At 46.8% G+C, this 18,189-nt stretch overlaps 1 protein-coding gene across 1 annotated transcript in view; it reads right to left on the reverse strand.

Moving 5' to 3' along the window:
* LOC137427257 (uncharacterized) overlaps nucleotides 1-18,189 on the reverse strand; it is a gene marked incomplete at its 3' end in the record, with an annotated part of 346,903 nt that overhangs the window by 273,658 nt on the left and 55,056 nt on the right. Inside the window, 1 exon segment of the mRNA XM_078778504.1 lies at nucleotides 2,375-2,434. Within this exon segment, the coding sequence (XP_078634630.1) occupies nucleotides 2,375-2,434 (60 nt within the window).

The following is an 18,189-nucleotide window of genomic DNA, read 5'->3' on the forward strand; positions in this document are numbered from 1 at the left end:
CCTCCTGCGCCTTTGCTACCTCTTTCTTTGCAGCCTTCCTGGCTGCCTTATAACTTTCATGCTCTGCTGTTTCTGCGCCCATACCCTTTGCCTTCTGCCACTCCTTGAACTTCTTCCTCTTCTCGTCAATCCTCTTTCCAACTTCATCATCCCACCACCATGTTTCCGATTGCCTCGGTGGTCCTTTTGTCCATCCACGATTCCAGATACCTCACCAAAGGCTCCCAACAGACTATCTTTCATTGACATCCAGCCACTTTGAAGCTCAACCACATCATCCTCTACCCTACTCAGCCTCTCTTTTAATGCCTCCCTTACTGTCACCTCTTTTAACCTCCACACCTTCACTCTCGCTTGGTACTTCACCCGCCAAGCTCTCCTCGCACCTTTCACCCTTATGTCGCAGACAACCAATTGGTGCTGTGAAACAGCCTCCTCCCCCGGGATCACCTTTGTGTCCCGGAGGTGCCCCCTATCTCGCCTACGCACCATCAGGTAGTCAACGGTTGTCGTCGACCCACCTGACGTGTATGTAACAAGCTTATTATCCTCTTTCTGGAACTGATTATTACAAATCAACAAACCAGCTCCATCAGCAAACTCCAAAATCCTTTCACCTTCTCCATTTCTCACACCATATCCGTAACCCCCATGAACTCCCTTAAAACCGTCCATACTCCTTCCCACATGTCCATTTAGGTCTCCTCCTACCACAACAACTTCCTCATCTTTCACGTTTTCCATCAGCTTCTCTATCGCACACCAGAACTTGTCCTTCTCTTCATCGCTCCGACCAACCTGCGGAGCATATCCCGAGATGACGTTCACCAAGAGCTTTCCAATCATCATTTTCACCATCATCAACCTATCACTCAATCTAGTCACACTCACCACACTGTCTACAAACTCCTCAGAAAACAGGACACCAACACCATTCACGCCCTCCGGGCACCCTTGCCACACAAACTTGTTTTTCTGTCCCTGCCTACCCTTCACCATTCTCACACCACTTCCCTTCCATCTCGTCTCCTGCACACAACATATGTCCACTCTTCTTCTGACCAATACTTCCACCACTTCTCCTGATCTCCCTGTCATTGTCCCTACATTCCATGTCCCAAACCTCAGAAACCGATCTCCACTTCGGGCATCAGATGTTTCGTCGTCATAAATGGAGTGATTTCCACCCTTGCTTCGATCGGGTTCCTCACCTTGATATTTGACGAGAGTGAGTGAGGTCCACCACGGGGTACTTCGGGCTGTACCCTGCCCATATGTAGTTGTAATTGTCATGGTTCCCTCTTTGAGGCAATGTTTTATGGTCGGATGCCCTTCCAGACGCCAACCCTTTTTGTCCCCGATTACGACACGCAGGGATATGGTGTACCTATTCTAAACCGGGGTACACACCGGGCTGTGGGGGATTGACCGATGATGTTCATTAAATAATGTGGGATATCAAAGAGCCCTGCCCTGCAATGCCTTGGATACAATTCTGTACACAGCGCAAAAAGTCGTCATTGTCTGTCCAATCTATTTCACCCAATGTGTAAGGTGTACAGTTTACACTACAGGATGATTTACATTTCAATACGATCCGATCTTTTACTGGGTTTTACAAGATCCATGGGGTCTTGTGGGGTCATCGAGGCAGACGTTAGACCAGAGAGTGACCGTGCCGAGGTATAGTCGTCCAACCTCGTGGTCCATTTCGTGCAGGGAGTCTGGAATTCCATTGGAAGATCTTGCTTAAAGGATAGCTCATGTGCATAATGCTACGGGCTCTTTAACGTCCATAATGGACATGGGATAGCCGGCTTAACATCCTCAAGGAAGGGGAGTGGGCTCCGTAATGCAGCGCCACTTGCTGGCCTGAAGGGCATCTTATTGTGTTGTGTACACAAAGCTATGGATTGGGATGAGGGGTAAATGAGGGAAATGAATTTGAAATTTGAATAAATCGGACATGCACGTGGTGGCGAGGGGTTTGGGGGGTCGGGAGGGGGGCATGTAGGACATATAGGGTGGGGTGGGGAGGTGGCAAAATCTCACCATTTTGCGTACATAATAAGTACATATTTCCATGATACCATATTGGGATTTCAGCTGGATTCAATGTACCACAACACCTTACTGGAGTGTGTTCAGACCTTGCAATCCTGTATTTATACACCTTGAGCGAACCTGAATTCAGGTTCAGTGACTAACTCCACACAAAGCTCGTATCAAGGACTCGTATCAAGTTCCCCTTAACTGGGGATGAAAAGAGCAAGGCCGCAATGGTCTAGTTTGAAGATCTACCCTTAATCATCATCAGCATGATAAAGCTGTCTAAATAGGCCGCACAGGTGAGTCAGGTTCAAACACAGCTTACCCTGTCGCCTTTCACACCACTGCAGTCACAGTTTGATCCCGAGGCACAGCCATGACATGTCTGCGGGGAAGAATAAGGGGAAAGTCAACACATGTTCAAAATTCCATCACTTTCCAGCTCAGGTAAACGCTTGGGGTTCAAGTGAAACCTTGTGCGAATCACAACACGTTGGGGCAGAACAAAGGCAGCCATTAAACGGGCAGAATAGGACCATTTACCATTCAGCAAATCCAAGTGATCCACCAAATTGATGGTAAACGGGAAGGTGACCTATGGCCCTGGACTTCCTTGTCCTTACAGACCTCATGGATGAAGTATTCTCAGGAGCATAATTATGATCCCTTTGATGGAATTGAAGATGACATTTTCATTCACCTACGGGTTCTTGCTGAACGTTTGGTGTCCAATGTAAATAATACAAGCCCCCCCAAACCCCCACACATCCCCAGGGTAATGGGGAGAGGGGGTCATGTTATTATCTTTACAATTAGTGAGCCAATAACAACCTTAAGGGAGATGTTGTTGCAAGCGTGTAACACGTTCCACGGACACATCCGTTTATGTAGGCGGTGTATAGGTAACAGGCCGCTGCCTCGAACATTCACAAAAATAGAAAATAACCTGGGTTATGTATATGAAGCAAAACATGTGGACTGCTTATGTGCATACATATATATATATATATAACTACAACTACATATAAGCAGTCCACATGTACACAATACACCTTGGTTATATCCATCGGATAATTCCAATTGCTCCGATCCCTCAGAGGATGAAAATGTCAAGTTGGGTGAAATATGTTTTTGTTAACTTGATGAAATCAAACAAAACTTGCACATGCACAACTTCCGGGTGTCGTCGTTAATTCCTGAAAGTTTCAGCTTCCCAGGTCAAATCCTCTCGGAGGAGAAACATAAAACATACACACGTGATACCTCATTATACATGGATTTATGGTTAAATATGGAAAAGCCACAAATGTTAATCTTTGTGTCACATAATATTCGTGGAAATTTTGTCGACATCTGTCCACACATTTCATCGATATGAACATATCCATACATTAGTGAGGATGGGTAGCCAGGATAGCTTAGAGGTAGGTATGCGGTGCACCTGGCTCTGAACTGTTTGACCTGAGTTTTGACCGCAGGTTGAGGCATCAATGTGTCCGCCGTCCCACATATGGACGTTAAACTGGAGACTTTGTCTACTAACACTGGTCCTTGGTGGACCTCAGAGATCCCAGTACGGTGTCCTCTACGAAGAGTCCGCGAGTTATCACCGGCACCATATTGGCCAAGTTTCAAATTCCTGCCCTAACGACTGCTGGGAAGGCAATGGCAAACCACCCAGTATAACCCCAGCCATGAAACTACTTCAACACAACTGAACCTGTGTTCAGGTATAACATCAGGATACGAATAGACGAATATTCCTGATAGTCAAACTTCAGTTTGCAGGTTTGTGAAGGAATTGGGCCCAAAAAGGTTCCCCAGGTGACCCCTGGCACAACAAGGTAGAATGAAGATGAAAATCTATGAGGTCACCAAGGGCACATGACTGCGAACGAAGATGAAAAACCAAACAAAAAAGGAAGAGGACTCAAGACAAGGGATGGGGTTTGGGGGATGCGGTTGTTTCCGAAAGACCAATCCATTGGTCATGGTGGAGAAGACCCAATGGCGGATCACTGTCAAAACGGATTCGGACGACATGTGTCTTGAGTCCGGTTGATCAAACCGACACGTCCATAAACATCAGAATAATTCGGTAGTCAACGACACATTAAATAACTGAGAAAGGGTAATCCAAGGATAATCCCTCTCGGTCCAAAGGGGAACAGCTGTTCCTGCTGCCCTGGCTCCTCAATATAATTTATGGCAGAAAAATTCCAGACTTTTATTTTTCCTCCACGTCTGCACAATTGCTCAGGCACATCCAAGGGCCAACCTCGGCAAGCTTTGGTGCTTTTCCTTTTTGTGGATTTGCGTCTAAATCTGTGGGAAAGAAAAGGGTTTTCCCAGCCGTTAACATCACGGGTTGAAGGTGCAAGTTCATACGCATAACCAACATTTGGGAATTCTCACAACAATGCCTTTTGTACCAGAGCGGGAGCCAAGATGGAGCTTTCGTAAACAATCCTGAAAAACAGAGGGTTCGTACGCTTCAAAGTTCCCGCATCTAGGGGCCAGTTGCGGAAATGAGTGACGATGCTGTTTCCAGAACATTTCGTCAGCGTCAACCCAATGTCCCCTTATTTATCTTTTCCACGACATGGCGAAAAGTCTTTGCGCAGCACCTGCCATGGAGGATTCCTTTGGGTCATCCTTGTTTCCACTAAAAGTTGTCAAAGTAAGAGGATGGGATACAAGGGTTTGTTAGCAAGTTGTAGACAGGATGTGAGTGTTTCTTTATATTTTAATACACATGTCAAGGCTCACAGAGGTAGGCCAAAGGATCAGGAGAGCACCAAGAGAGGATTTGCAGGTGAAGCATGGCATCCGGGTCTCGGTGGATTAGAAAACATCAGAGGTAGAAATAGGAGACACCATGAGCTGGTGATGAACCGAGGACTGGAAATCCAGTAGATATAAGCTTGGGACATCATAACGAGGAAGATGGTTCCGCATGGGAAACAGGCAGGTGGAGAGGTATAAATAGGAGACACCATGAGCTGGTGATGCAACGAAGACTGGAAATCCAGGAGATAAAAGCTTGGAACATTCATAACGAGGAAGGTGGTTCCACATGGGAAACAGGCAGGTGGAGAGGTATAAATAGGAGACACCATGAGTGGGTGATGGACCGAAGACTGCAAATACAGGAGATAAAAGCTTGGGACATTCATACCGAGGAAGATGGTTCCGCATGAGAAACAGGCAGGTGGAGGTATAAATAGGAGACACCATGAACTGTTGATGGACTGAAGACTGGAAATCCAGGAGATAAAAGCTTGGGACATTCACAGCGAGGAAGATGGTTCCACATGGGAAACAGGCAGGTGAAGAGGTAGAAATAGGAGACACCATGAGTGGGTGATGGACCGAAGACTGGAAATCCAGGAGATAAAAGCGTGGGACATTCATACCGAGGAAGATGGTTCCGCATGAGAAACAGGCAGGTGGAGAGGTATAAATAGGAGACACCATGAGCTGTTGATGGACCGAAGAATGGAAATCCAGGAGATAAAAGCTTGGGACATTCATAGCGAGGAAGATGGTTCCACATGGGAAACAGGCAGGTGAAGAGGTAGAAATAGGAGACACCATGAGTGGGTGATGGACCGAAGACTGGAAATCCAGGAGATAAAAGCATGGGACATTCATAACGAGGAAGATGGTTCCACATGGGAAACAAGCAGGTGGAAAAGTAGAAATAGGAGAAACCATGAGCTGTTGATGGACCGAAGACTGGAAATCCAGGAGATAAAAGCGTGGGACATTCATAACGAGGAAGATGGTTCCACATGGGAAACAGGCAGGTGAAGAAGTAGAAATAGGAGACACCATGAGCTTGTGATGGACCAAAGAATGGAAATTCAGGGAGATAAAAGCTTGGGACATCATAATGAGGAAGATGGTTCCGCATGGAAAACAGGCAGGTGGAAAAGTAGAAATAGGAGACACCATGAGTGGGTGATGGACCGAAGACTGGAAATCCAGGAGATAAAAGCTTGGGACATTCATACCGAGGAAGATGGTTCCGCTTGAGAAACAGGCAGGTGGAGAGGTAGAAATAGGAGACACCATGAGCTGTTGATGGACCGAAGACTGGAAATCCAGGAGATAAAAGCTTGGGACATTCATAGTGAGGAAGATGGTTCCACATGGGAAACAGGCAGGTGAAGAGGTAGAAATAGGAGACACCATGAGTGGGTGATGGACCGAAGACTGGAAATCCAGGGGATAAAAGCGTGGGACATTCATAACAAGGAAAATGGTTCCACATGGGAAACAGGCAGGTGGAAAAGTAGAAATAGGAGACACCATGAGTTGTTGATGGACCGAAGACTGGAAATCCAGGAGATAAAAGGGTGGGACATTCATAACGAGGAAGATGGTTCCACATGGGAAACAGGCAGGTGAAGAAGTAGAAATAGGAGACACCATGAGTTGGTGATGGACCAAAGAATGGAAATTCAGGAGATAAAAGCTTGGGACATCATAACGAGGAAGATGGTTCCGCATGGAAAGCAGGCAGGTGGAAAAGTAGAAATAGGAGACACCATGAGCTGTTGATGGACTGAAGACTGGAAATCCAGGAGATAAAAGCTTGGGACATCATAACGAGGAAGATGGTTCCGCATGAGAAACAGGCAGGTGGAGAGGTATAAATAGGAGACACCATGAGCTGGTGATGCACCGAAGACTGGAAATCCAGGAGATAAAAGCTTGGAACATTCATAACGAGGAAGGTGGTTCCACATGGGAAACAGGCAGGTGGAGAGGTATAAATAGGAGACACCATGAGTGGGTGATGGACCAAAGACTGGAAATCCAGGAGATAAAAACTTGGGACATTCATACCGAGGAAGATGGTTCTGCAGGAGAAACAGGCAGGTGGAGAGGTATAAATAGGAGACACCATGAGCTGGTGATGCACCGAAGACTGGAAATCCAGGAGATAAAAGCTTGGAACATTCATAACGAGGAAGGAGGTTCCACATGGGAAATAGGCATGTGGAGAGGTATAAATAGGAGACACCATGAGCTGGTGATGCACCGAAGACTGGAAATCCAGGAGATAAAAGCTTGGGACATTCATACCGAGGAAGATGGTTCCGCATGAGAAACAGGCAGGTGGAGAGGTAGAAATAGGAGACACCATGAGCTGTTGATGGACCGAAGACTGGAAATCCAGGAGATAAAAGCTTGGGACATTCATAACGAGGAAGATGGTTCCACAGGTGAAACAGGCAGGTGAAGAGGTAGAAATAGGAGACACCATGAGCTGTTGATGGACCGAAGACTGGAAATCCAGGAGATAAAAGCTTGGGACATCATAACGAGGAAGATGGTTCCGCATGAGAAACAGGCAGGTGAAGAGGTAGAAATAGGAGACACCATGAGGTGGGGATGGACCGACGACTGGAAATCCAGGAGATTAAAGCTTGGGACATTCATAACAAGGAAGGTGGTTCCGCATGAGAAACAGGCAGGTGAAGAGGTAGAAATAGGAGACACCATGAGGTGGTGATGAACCGAAGACTGGAAATCCAGGAGATTAAAGCTTGGGACATTCATAACAAGGAAGATGGTTCCGCACAAGAAACAGGCAGGTGAAGAGGTAGAAATAGGAGACACCATGATTTGGGGATGGACCGAAGACTGGAAATCCAGGAGATAAAAGCTTGGGACATTCATACTGAGGAAGATGGTTCCACATGAGAAACAGGCAGGTGGAGAGGTATAAATAGGAGACACCATGAGCTGTTGATGGACCGAAGACTGGAAATCCAGGAGATAAAAGCTTGGGACATACATAACGAGGAAGGTGGTTCCACATGGGAAACAGGCAGGTGAAGAGGTAGAAATAGGAGACACCATGAGTGGGTGATGGACCGAAGACTGGAAATCCAGGAGATAAAAGTGTGGGACATTCATAACGAGGAAGATGGTTCCACATGGGAAACAGGCAGGTGGAAAAGTAGAAATAGGAGACATCATGAGCTGTTGATGGACCGAAGACTGGAAATCCAGGAGATAAAAGCTTGGGACATCATAACGAGGAAGATGGTTCCGCATGAGAAACAGGCAGGTGGAGAGGTATAAATAGGAGACACCATGAGCTGGTGATGCACCGAAGACTAGAAATCCAGGAGATAAAAGCTTGGAACATTCATAACGAGGAAGGTGGTTCCACATGGGAAACAGGCAGGTGGAGAGGTATAAATAGGAGACACCATGAGCTGGTGATGGACTAAAGAATGGAAATCCAGGAGATAAAAGCGTGGGACATCATAACGAGGAAGATGGTTCCGCATGGGAAACAGGCAGGTGAAGAAGTAGAAATAGGAGACACCATGAGCTGGTGATGGACTAAAGAATGGAAATCCAGGAGATAAAAGCGTGGGACATCATAACGAGGAAGATGGTTCCGCATGGAAAACAGGCAGGTGGAAAAGTAGAAATAGGAGACACCATGAGCTGTTGATGGACCGAAGACTGGAAATCCAGGAGATAAAAGCTTGGGACATCATAACGAGGAAGATGGTTCCGCATGAGAAACAGGCAGGTGAAGAGGTAGAAATAGGATACACCATGAGGTGGGGATGGACCGGCGACTGGAAATCCAGGAGATTAAAGCTTGGGACATTCATAACAAGGAAGGTGGTTCCGCATGAGAAACAGGCAGGTGAAGAGGTAGAAATAGGAGACACTGTCTCCCTTGACATTTCACGTGCCTTCGATACGGTCTGGCACCCTGCTCTGCTCACCAAACTCTCCTCCTTTGGTATCCATGGAAATCTCCACGCATGGCTGGCAGACTTCCTCTCTGGTCGTAGTCAACGTGTGGCCCTGAATGGGTTTCTCTCATCTCCTCTTCCTGTTCAGGCTGGAGTTCCCCAAGGTAGTGTTCTGGGCCCTGTGCTTTTTCTGGTATTCATCAATGATCTCTCTGACTCTCTTGAAAATCCTCTCTATCTCTTTGCTGACGACTCTACTCTCTGTCGCTCCATTCCTAATCCCTCAGATCGGCAGTCTGCAGCCTCCTCACTCTCTGCAGACCTGGACAAAATCACAGACTGGGCAAACAAATGGAACATGTCTTTCAATCCTGATAAATCTCACACTCTTACGATGTCTCTCCGAAAAGACCGACTGGAAAACCCTCCCATCCACTTTCTGAATAATCCTCTCCAAGAAGTTCTGTCACTCAAGCTTTTGGGTCTCACTATCTGCCATGATCTTTCCTGGGAAAACCACATTTCAAATCTGGCCTCCAAAGCCAGTCGCCGACTGGGCATCCTCCGTCGTGCGAAGTCCTTCCTTGGCACACCTGAGCTCATCACCACATACAAGGCTTTCATCCGCAGCTCTATGGAATACTGCTCTCCCCTCTGGTCTGGTGCTCCTGCCTCACACCTAGCCCGTCTTCACGCTGTTGAAACCAAAGCGTTCAGAATCATTGGAATCTCCCGCGATGAAGCTAACTCCAAGGGCCTTTCACTCACTCACCGCAGGCAGGTTGGTGGTCTTTCCGTCTTCTACCGACTCCTCTCTGGCCTTGCCCCCCCAGCCCTCTCTGGGCTCTGTCCCCCAAATATTCCTACAGGTCGCACAAGATCTGCCTGCAACCCTCTTATGGTTAAACTGCCAAAATCAAGACTTTCTGCTCACCTTCACTCCTTCATTCCTCTTTTCTCCCGCCTCTGGAACAAACTCCTTCACTCTCTTCAATCCCACTGCACCCTCCAGGTCTTTAAAACAGCTGTTCACCACCATCTCTTATCCTCCCCCATCCAAAACCTTGATCTTTTCTACCCCCGCTAATTTCGGTCCCCTTGTGTTTTATACCTCTCCCCCCTGCCCTCCCCCTCCCACACTTCTCCCTGCTCTCAAATGTTGTGGTTGTGTGCTTCCCCTTCTCTCCCCATCTTGTCTTCCGCTCCCTCTTTTTGTGTGTTTTGTTTGTCTGGTTGATTTGTTTGTGAAATAAATGTTAGCTCTTTCACGAGCCTCGATTCAGTATACAAAAAAAAAAAAAAAAAACCATGAGGTGGTGATGAACCGAAGACTGGAAATCCAGGAGATTAAAGCTTGGGACATTCATAACAAGGAAGATGGTTCCGCATGAGAAACAGGCAGGTGAAGAGGTAGAAATAGGAGACACCATGAGGTGGGGATGGACCGAAGACTGGAAATCCAGGAGATAAAAGCTTGGGACATTCATACCGAGGAAGATCGTTCCGCATGAGAAACAGGCAGGTGGAGAGGTATAAATAGGAGACACCATGAGCTGTTGATGGACCGAAGACTGGAAATCCAGGAGATAAAAGCTTGGGACATTCATAACGAGGAAGGTGGTTCCACATGGGAAACAGGCAGGTGAAGAGGTAGACATAGGAGACACCATGAGCGGGTGATGGACCGAAGACTGGAAATCCAGGAGATAAAAGTGTGGGACATTCATAACGAGGAAGATGGTTCCACATGGGAAACAGGCAGGTGGAGAGGTAGAAATAAGAGAGACCATGAGCTGTTGATGGACTGAAGACTGGAAATCCAGGAGATAAAAGCTTGGGACATTCATAACGAGGAAGGTGGTTCCACATGGGAAACAGGCAGGTGAAGAGTTAGAAATAGGAGACACCATGAGTGGGTGATGGACCGAAGACTGGAAATCCAGGAGATAAAAGCATGGGACATTCATAACGAGGAAGATGGTTCCACATGGGAAACAGGCAGGTGGAGAGGTAGAAATAGGAGACACCGTGAGCTGTTGATGGACCGAAGACTGGAAATCCAGGAGATAAAAGCTTGGGACATTCATAACGAGGAAGATGGCTCCACATGGGAAACAGGCAGGTGGAGAGGTTTAAATAGGAGACACCATGAGTGGGTGATGGACTGAAGACTGGAAATCCAGGAGATAAAAGCTTGGGACATTCATAACGAGGAAGATGGTTCCACATGGGAAGCAGGCAGGTGGAGAGGTAGAAATAGGAGACACCATGAGTGGGTGATGGACCGAAGACTGGAAATCCAGGAGATAAAAGCGTGGGACATTCATAACGAGGAAGATGGTTCCACATGGGAAACAGGCAGGTGAAGAGGTAGAAATAGGAGACACCATGAGTGGGTGATGGACCGAAGACTGGAAATCCAGGAGATAAAAGCGTGAGACATTCATAACGAGGAAGATGGTTCCACATGGGAAACAGGCAGGTGGAGAGGTAGAAATAGGAGGCACCATGAGCTGTTGATGGACCGAAGACTGGAAATCCAGGAGATAAAAGCTTGGGACATTCATACCGAGGAAGATGGTTCCGCATGAGAAACAGGCAGGTGAAGAGGTAGAAATAGGAGACACCATGAGGTGGGGATGGACCGAAGACTGGAAATCCAGGAGATAAAAGGTTGGGACATCATAAGGAGGAAGATGGTTCCACATGGGAAACAGGCAGGTGGCAAGGGCATGAATGAGTGCAGGTGAGCGTTAAACGCAGACTCGTGGGAAGTTAGCAAGCAAGGTAAAGGTTTTTTGGTTACCTGTGATGCCCTTTTTAACCTAGTGGACTTTTAAAAAGTCAAAATGCAATTGATCACCACCACCTGTGCACCTGTGTGACCTTACATGTCTTTGGCTTGGTGGAGTAAAGTGGGGAGGGAGAGGGGTGTGGGGTGGTCTTCTTTCTGTTTCACATTGAAAGGCATGAGGTGTGACAGATGGTAAGTTCTGAAAAATAATACCGGGAGAAAATAGGTAATAATGGGGAAAAGACCACGAAGGTAAGAAAAAGGTCACGGAGGGTAAAGATGGGTACTTTAATAGATTGGGAAATGATTGGCAGATGTGATTTAACATAAACAAGTGTACGCTGCTGCGAATGGGTCGGAGTAATGATGTACAGCTGATCAATCAACAACAGGGTCACCACATTCGGGGAAGGATGCACAGCCAATCAATCAGCAACAGGGTCACCACATTCGGGGAAGGATGCACAGCCAATCAATCAACAATGGGGTCACCACATCTGGGGAAGGATGCACAGCCGATCAATCAGCAACAGCGTCACCACATCTGGGGAAGGATGAACAGACGATCAATCAGCAACAGGGTCACCACATTCGGGGAAGGATGCACAGCGGATCAATCAGCAACAGGGAGAATATCAATGTTGTAGATATCAATAATAGGGTCACCTGTTGTAGATATCAATAATAGGGTCACCACATTCGGGGAAGGATTACAGCTGATGAATCAGCAACAGGGTCACCACATTCGGGAAAGGATGCACAGCCGATCAATCAATAATGGTGTCACCACATTCGGGGAAGGATGTACAGCCGATCAATCAGCAACAGGGTCACCACATTCGGGGAAGGATGTACAGCTGATGAATCAGCAACAGGGTCACCACATTCGGGGAAGGATGCACAGCCGATCAATCAGCAACAGGGTCACCACATTCGGGGAAGGATCTACAGCTGATCAATCAATAATAGGTTCATCACATCTGGGGAAGGATGTATAGCCGATCAATCAACAATGGGAACACTGTATAGGCCACAAGGTGCACAAAGTAGAGCGCAGGGTAACTAGATCAATTCCTGGCCTAGCTAGGCTCGGCTATGCTGAGCGGCTGAAGGAGATAGGGCTTTATACATTAGAAAGGAGAAGGGGATATGATAGAGATGTTTAAGATGAGTTGGTGATGTATGGAATAGTCTCACTGGAAAGGTAGTGGCAGCAAAAGGAGGAGATGGAATTAGACGTGTAGTGGTACCTAGATGCCTTGTAGATGGAGGGATAGAGTGATGTTGGCAGGATTCTGGGTATAGTTTCACTATACCCACAATCTAAGTTTATGTGTGGATGGGTGATGGTCTCTGGGGTTGGTGCAGCGCAGGCATGATGGGCCGAACAACCTTCTCCTGTTCTTTGTAATCCCTGTCAGAAAGCTCCAAGGAAGCCAGAATAGACATCTGCACACAGCTCATCCTCAAGGCCTCAGTGTTCTCCAAAGCCTGCTGGCGGCCATGGCTGTGGTCAGACCTCCTCCCACCCCCAAGGTCCCCCAGGGATTCCCCCATGGCAAGCCCACTTCCCAGGACCACAGCACGTGTTCAATAGTCTCATCGAGCAGATGGATAAGTGTTCATAGTTCCTTTTGGTGGATTGTTGCGGGTTATTGTGGGTAGTAAACCTCACGTGGTGGTAGCCTGTGGTTAGCTGTGGTTTTAATACATTTGTGGAGGTTTCTTGCCATGTGGATTTGTTGGAGGAGAGGATTTTTTTTTTCTTTAACATCTAAGACACGTGGAGGAAGAACGTAAACATGAATCACATGTTACAAGTACAAGCACATCGAGTAAACGCCATTGTAGTTTAATGTAAACTACAAGGACATTATTAGATGATGGACAATTAGGGATCGTACCTGGGATTGCAGGCATCATGAAGCATTCGTCGTTTCAGAAGGAAGCATGGCTAGGCCAACAAGAGGAGGAAAAGAAAGAAGAAAACAACACAGCACATGCCCCGCCCCCAACAGCATGCCCCGCCCCCAAGTCACCTGGTCCACCGAACAACTCACATGAGATGGAGAGGGAAAGGATTCTCAAACTGGGCCGGACTAAGATTGATACATTCAGATTTGTATCAACTTACCAACAATTACAATTACTCTCATGCATCATTTACCTTAATTAATCATTATTAAGCCTCCGCCCCCGAAGGTGGTCGGGGGCATTATGTTTTTGGGTTGTCCGTCCGTCCTTCCGTCCGTCCGTACGGGATAAACCTCGTTTTTCTCAGCAACCACGTGTCCGATCAAAACGAAACTTTAAGGGTAGGACTGACACCCATGCAGAATGTTTTTTATGATAATTGTGATGTCATAGGTCACGTGGTATGGCAGCCATCTTGGATTAAACGCAAATAATTAAAAAAGATCTTTCTCGGAAAGCGCCGAATGGAAATGTTTGAAACTTGGTACATTGTCAAGTACTCCCAATGGGGACCACAAGCATGATAATGACATCATAGGTGAAGTGGTATACCAGCCAAAAATGTTTTAATCGAATTCCTTATTATAAAAATCTGAAATTGCATGCACATGATTTATGAGCCATTTGTATTGAAATATTACATTTATGACGTCATAGGTCACATGGTTTGGCAGCCATCTTCGATAGAAAAACGAACCTTATCCGATCAACACGAAACTTCACAAACGTGATCCCCTACCCATACATATGCAGAGTTTACATTTTTTAAGGTCATATGTCATGTGGTATGGCAGCCATATTAGCTTGAAAGCCGATATTAAAAAAAACCCTTCTCTGAAACCGCTTCACCAATCGATGTGAAACCTGTCATGGCTGGTCAAAATGTGATACTTGAGAACAGCTGAAGGGATTTAAATCAAACTTGTTTATTTTTAGGACAGTGAACAAGGGCATCTACCTGTTGTGGGACTTTGCGGAAGCATATTGGCGACAAAGTCGCATTGCTCTAGTTTTTAAATTATAAATGAAATGGGGAATAAAAGAGAAGAGCTGTAATCAGACAAGCAAGGGACGATGATATAAGGGATTTGTTTAAAAACAAATAACAGGATAAACAAACAAACAAATAACAAAATTAAAAACAAGGCTGTTAGCAAGAGCTGAGAAAACGAGAGGTGATGCATCTCGGAGCACCCTTTTGGGGGGAACGTTAAGGCAAGCAGGCGATTGTCATCACATCACTCAGAGGTCAAAGGTCAAAACTAGGGAGAGGTTCAGCAGCCTTGCTGGTTTATAACCGCTGCAGCAGGAAAGAGAAAGTGGGTGTGCGTTCGATCAGATCAGGATCAATTACCGATATTCATGTCCAGTCGGTATCAAGTCGAATAATTGATTGTTCATGTATCAAATCCTGCTGAGTCAGAGTGAGTGAGGCTCAAATCCTGCTGAGTCAGAGAGTGAGTGGGGCTCAAATCCTGCTGAGTCAGAGTGAGTGAGGCTCAAATCCTGCTGAGTCAGAGTGAGTGAGGCTCAAATCCTACTGAGTCAGAGAGTGAGTGAGGCTCAAATCCTGCTGAGTCAGAGTGAGTGAGGCTCAAATCCTGCTGAGTCAGAGAGTGAGTGAGGTTCGAATCCTGCTGAGTCAGAGTGAGTGAGGCTCAAATCCTGCTGAGTCAGAGTGAGTGAGGCTCAAATCCTGCTGAGTCAGAGTGAGTGAGGCTCAAATCCTACTGAGTCAGAGAGTGAGTGAGGCTCAAATCCTGCTGAGTCAGAGTGAGTGAGGCTCAAATCCTGCTGAGTCAGAGAGTGAGTGGGGTTCGAATCCTGCTGAGTCAGAGTGAGTGAGGCTCAAATCCTGCTGAGTCAGAGTGAGTGAGGCTCAAATCCTGCTGAGTCAGATTGAGGGGGCTCAAATCCTATTGAGGAAACTTGGCACACTAGAGGTCAGCAGATCACGGCTTGCTAATGGCGTCCATGGCAGGAACACGACCAGATGGAGGCAAACAGTCATAAAGCAAAGCAGACGAGACGTGGTATTTCCTGTGACTTCGTTTGCGTTTACAAAACATTCTCATGCAGACAAACATCGCTTGTGTAGCGCACAATGACCAACTACTCACGAAATCATCATGGTGATGGTTCTGTATTCAATTGAACAACACACAACACTGGCTCTGTACACAATGCCAAATGGGGTCAATGGGCAAGTCCAGTACACTTCGCTCGTACAACATGCATTTCTGCAGTCGCTTCACTCATACCACATACGAGGCTGCAGTCGCTTCACTCATACAACATACGAGGCTGCACTCACTTCACTCATACAACATTCGAGGCTGCAGTCGCTTCACTCATACGACATGCATTTCTGCAGTCGCTTCACTCATACCACATACGAGGCTGCACTCACTTCACTCATACAACATTCGAGGCTGCAGTCGCTTCACTCATACGACATGCATTTCTGCAGTCGCTTCACTCATACAACATACGAGGCTGCACTCACTTCACTCATACAACATTCGAGGCTGCAGTCGCTTCACTCATACAACATGCATTTCTGCAGTCGCTTCACTCATACAACATGCATTTCTGCAGTCGCTTCACTCATACAACATGCATTTATGCAGTCGCTTCACTCATACCACATACGAGGCTGCAGTCGCTTCACTCATACAACATACGAGGCTGCACTCACTTCACTCATACAACATACGTGTCTGCAGTCGCTTCACTCCTACAACATACGTGTCTGCAGTCGCTTCGCTCATACAACATACGTGACTGCAGTCGCTTCACTCATACAACATACGTGTCTGCAGTTGCTTCACTCACACAACATATGAGGCTGCAGTCGCTTCACTCATACAACATACATGTCTGCAGTCGCTTCGCTCATACAACATACGTGTCTGCAGTCGCTTCGCTCATACAACATACGTGACTGCAGTCGCTTCACTCATACAACATACGTGTCTGCAGTTGCTTCACTCACACAACATATGAGGCTGCAGTCGCTTCACTCATACAACATACATGTCTGCAGTCGCTTCGCTCATACAACATACGTGTCTGCAGTCGCTTCGCTCATACAACATACGTGTCTGCAGTCGCTTCACTCATACAACATGCTTGTCTGCAGTCGCTTCGCTCATACAACATACGTGTCTGCAGTCGCTTCACTCATACAATATACGTGTCTGCAGTCGCTTCGCTCGTACAACATACGTCTCTGCAGTCGCTTCACTCATACAACATACGTGTCTGCAGTTGCTTCACTCATACAACATGCATATCTGCAGTTGCTTCGCTCGTACAACATGCTTGTCTGCAGTTCGTGGGGAACGAGACAACAACCATGCCAACCGGCTGGCTAGGCCAAAAGTTGCACGGAAGGTGGCACGAATTTGTCACGTGCTTCCAGAATGCCCGCGAAAACATCGATGCCGGTACACGGGACAGCCAGCTTAACGTCCATCCGAGGAACTTTGCGGTGCAACGCCATGCCTGCAAAACGCCAGTCCAACAGATAGCCGGCCTAACTTGAATGAACTTGACCTTCCTGAATTTGAACTTGATGTCCCCCACCCACATTTTTTTAATTTGACCCCCCACCCCAATTTTATGAATTTGACCTGCCCCACCCACATTTTATGAATTTGACCTCCCGCACCCCCATTTTATGAATTTAACCCCCCCACCCCCATTTTATGAATTTGACCTGCCCCACCCCCATTTTATGAATTTGACCTCCCGCACCCCCATTTTATGAATTTAACCCCCCCACCCCCATTTTATGAATTTGACCTGCCCCACCCCCATTTTATGAATTTGACCTCCCGCACCCCCATTTTATGAATTTAACCTGCCCCACCCCCATTTTATGAATTTGACCTGCCCCACCCCCATTTTATGAATTTGACCTCCCGCACCCCCATTTTATGAATTTGACCTGCCCCACCACCATTTTATGAATTTGACCTCCCGTACCCCCATTTTATGAATTTAACCTGCCCCACCCCCATTTTATGAACTTGACCTCCTTGACCTTGAACTTTACCTCCTCCACCCCCATTTTATGAATTTCACCTCCAGCACCCCCATTTTATGAATTTCACCTCCTGCACCCCTATTTTATGAACTTGATCTCCTTGAACTTGAACTTTACCTCCTCCACCCCCAATTTATGAATTTCACCTCCCGCACCCCCATTTTATGAATTTCACCACTTGCACCCCGATTTTCTAAATTTCACCTCTCGCACCCCCATTTTCTAAATTTGACCTCCCCACCCCCATTTTCTAAATTTGACCTCCCCATCCCCATTTTCTAAATTTTACCTCCCCACCCACATTTTCTAAATTTGACCTCGCCACCCCCATTTTCTAAATTTGACCTCCCCACCCCCATTTTCTAAATTTGACCTCCCACCCCCATTTTCTAAATTTTACCTCCCCACCCGCATTTTCTAAATTTGACCTCCCCACCCCCATTTTCTAAATTTGACCTCCCCACTCCCATTTTCTAAATTTGACCTCCCCACCCCCATTTTCTAAATTTGACTTCCCCACCTCCGTTTTCTAAATTTGACCGCCCCAACCCCATTTTCTAAATTTGACTTCCCCACCTCCATTTTCT

This window comes from Myxine glutinosa, chromosome 5 (genome assembly GCF_964187855.1).
Source record: "Myxine glutinosa chromosome 5, kmMyxGlut1.1, whole genome shotgun sequence".
NCBI classification, from domain to species: domain Eukaryota; kingdom Metazoa; phylum Chordata; class Myxini; order Myxiniformes; family Myxinidae; genus Myxine; species Myxine glutinosa.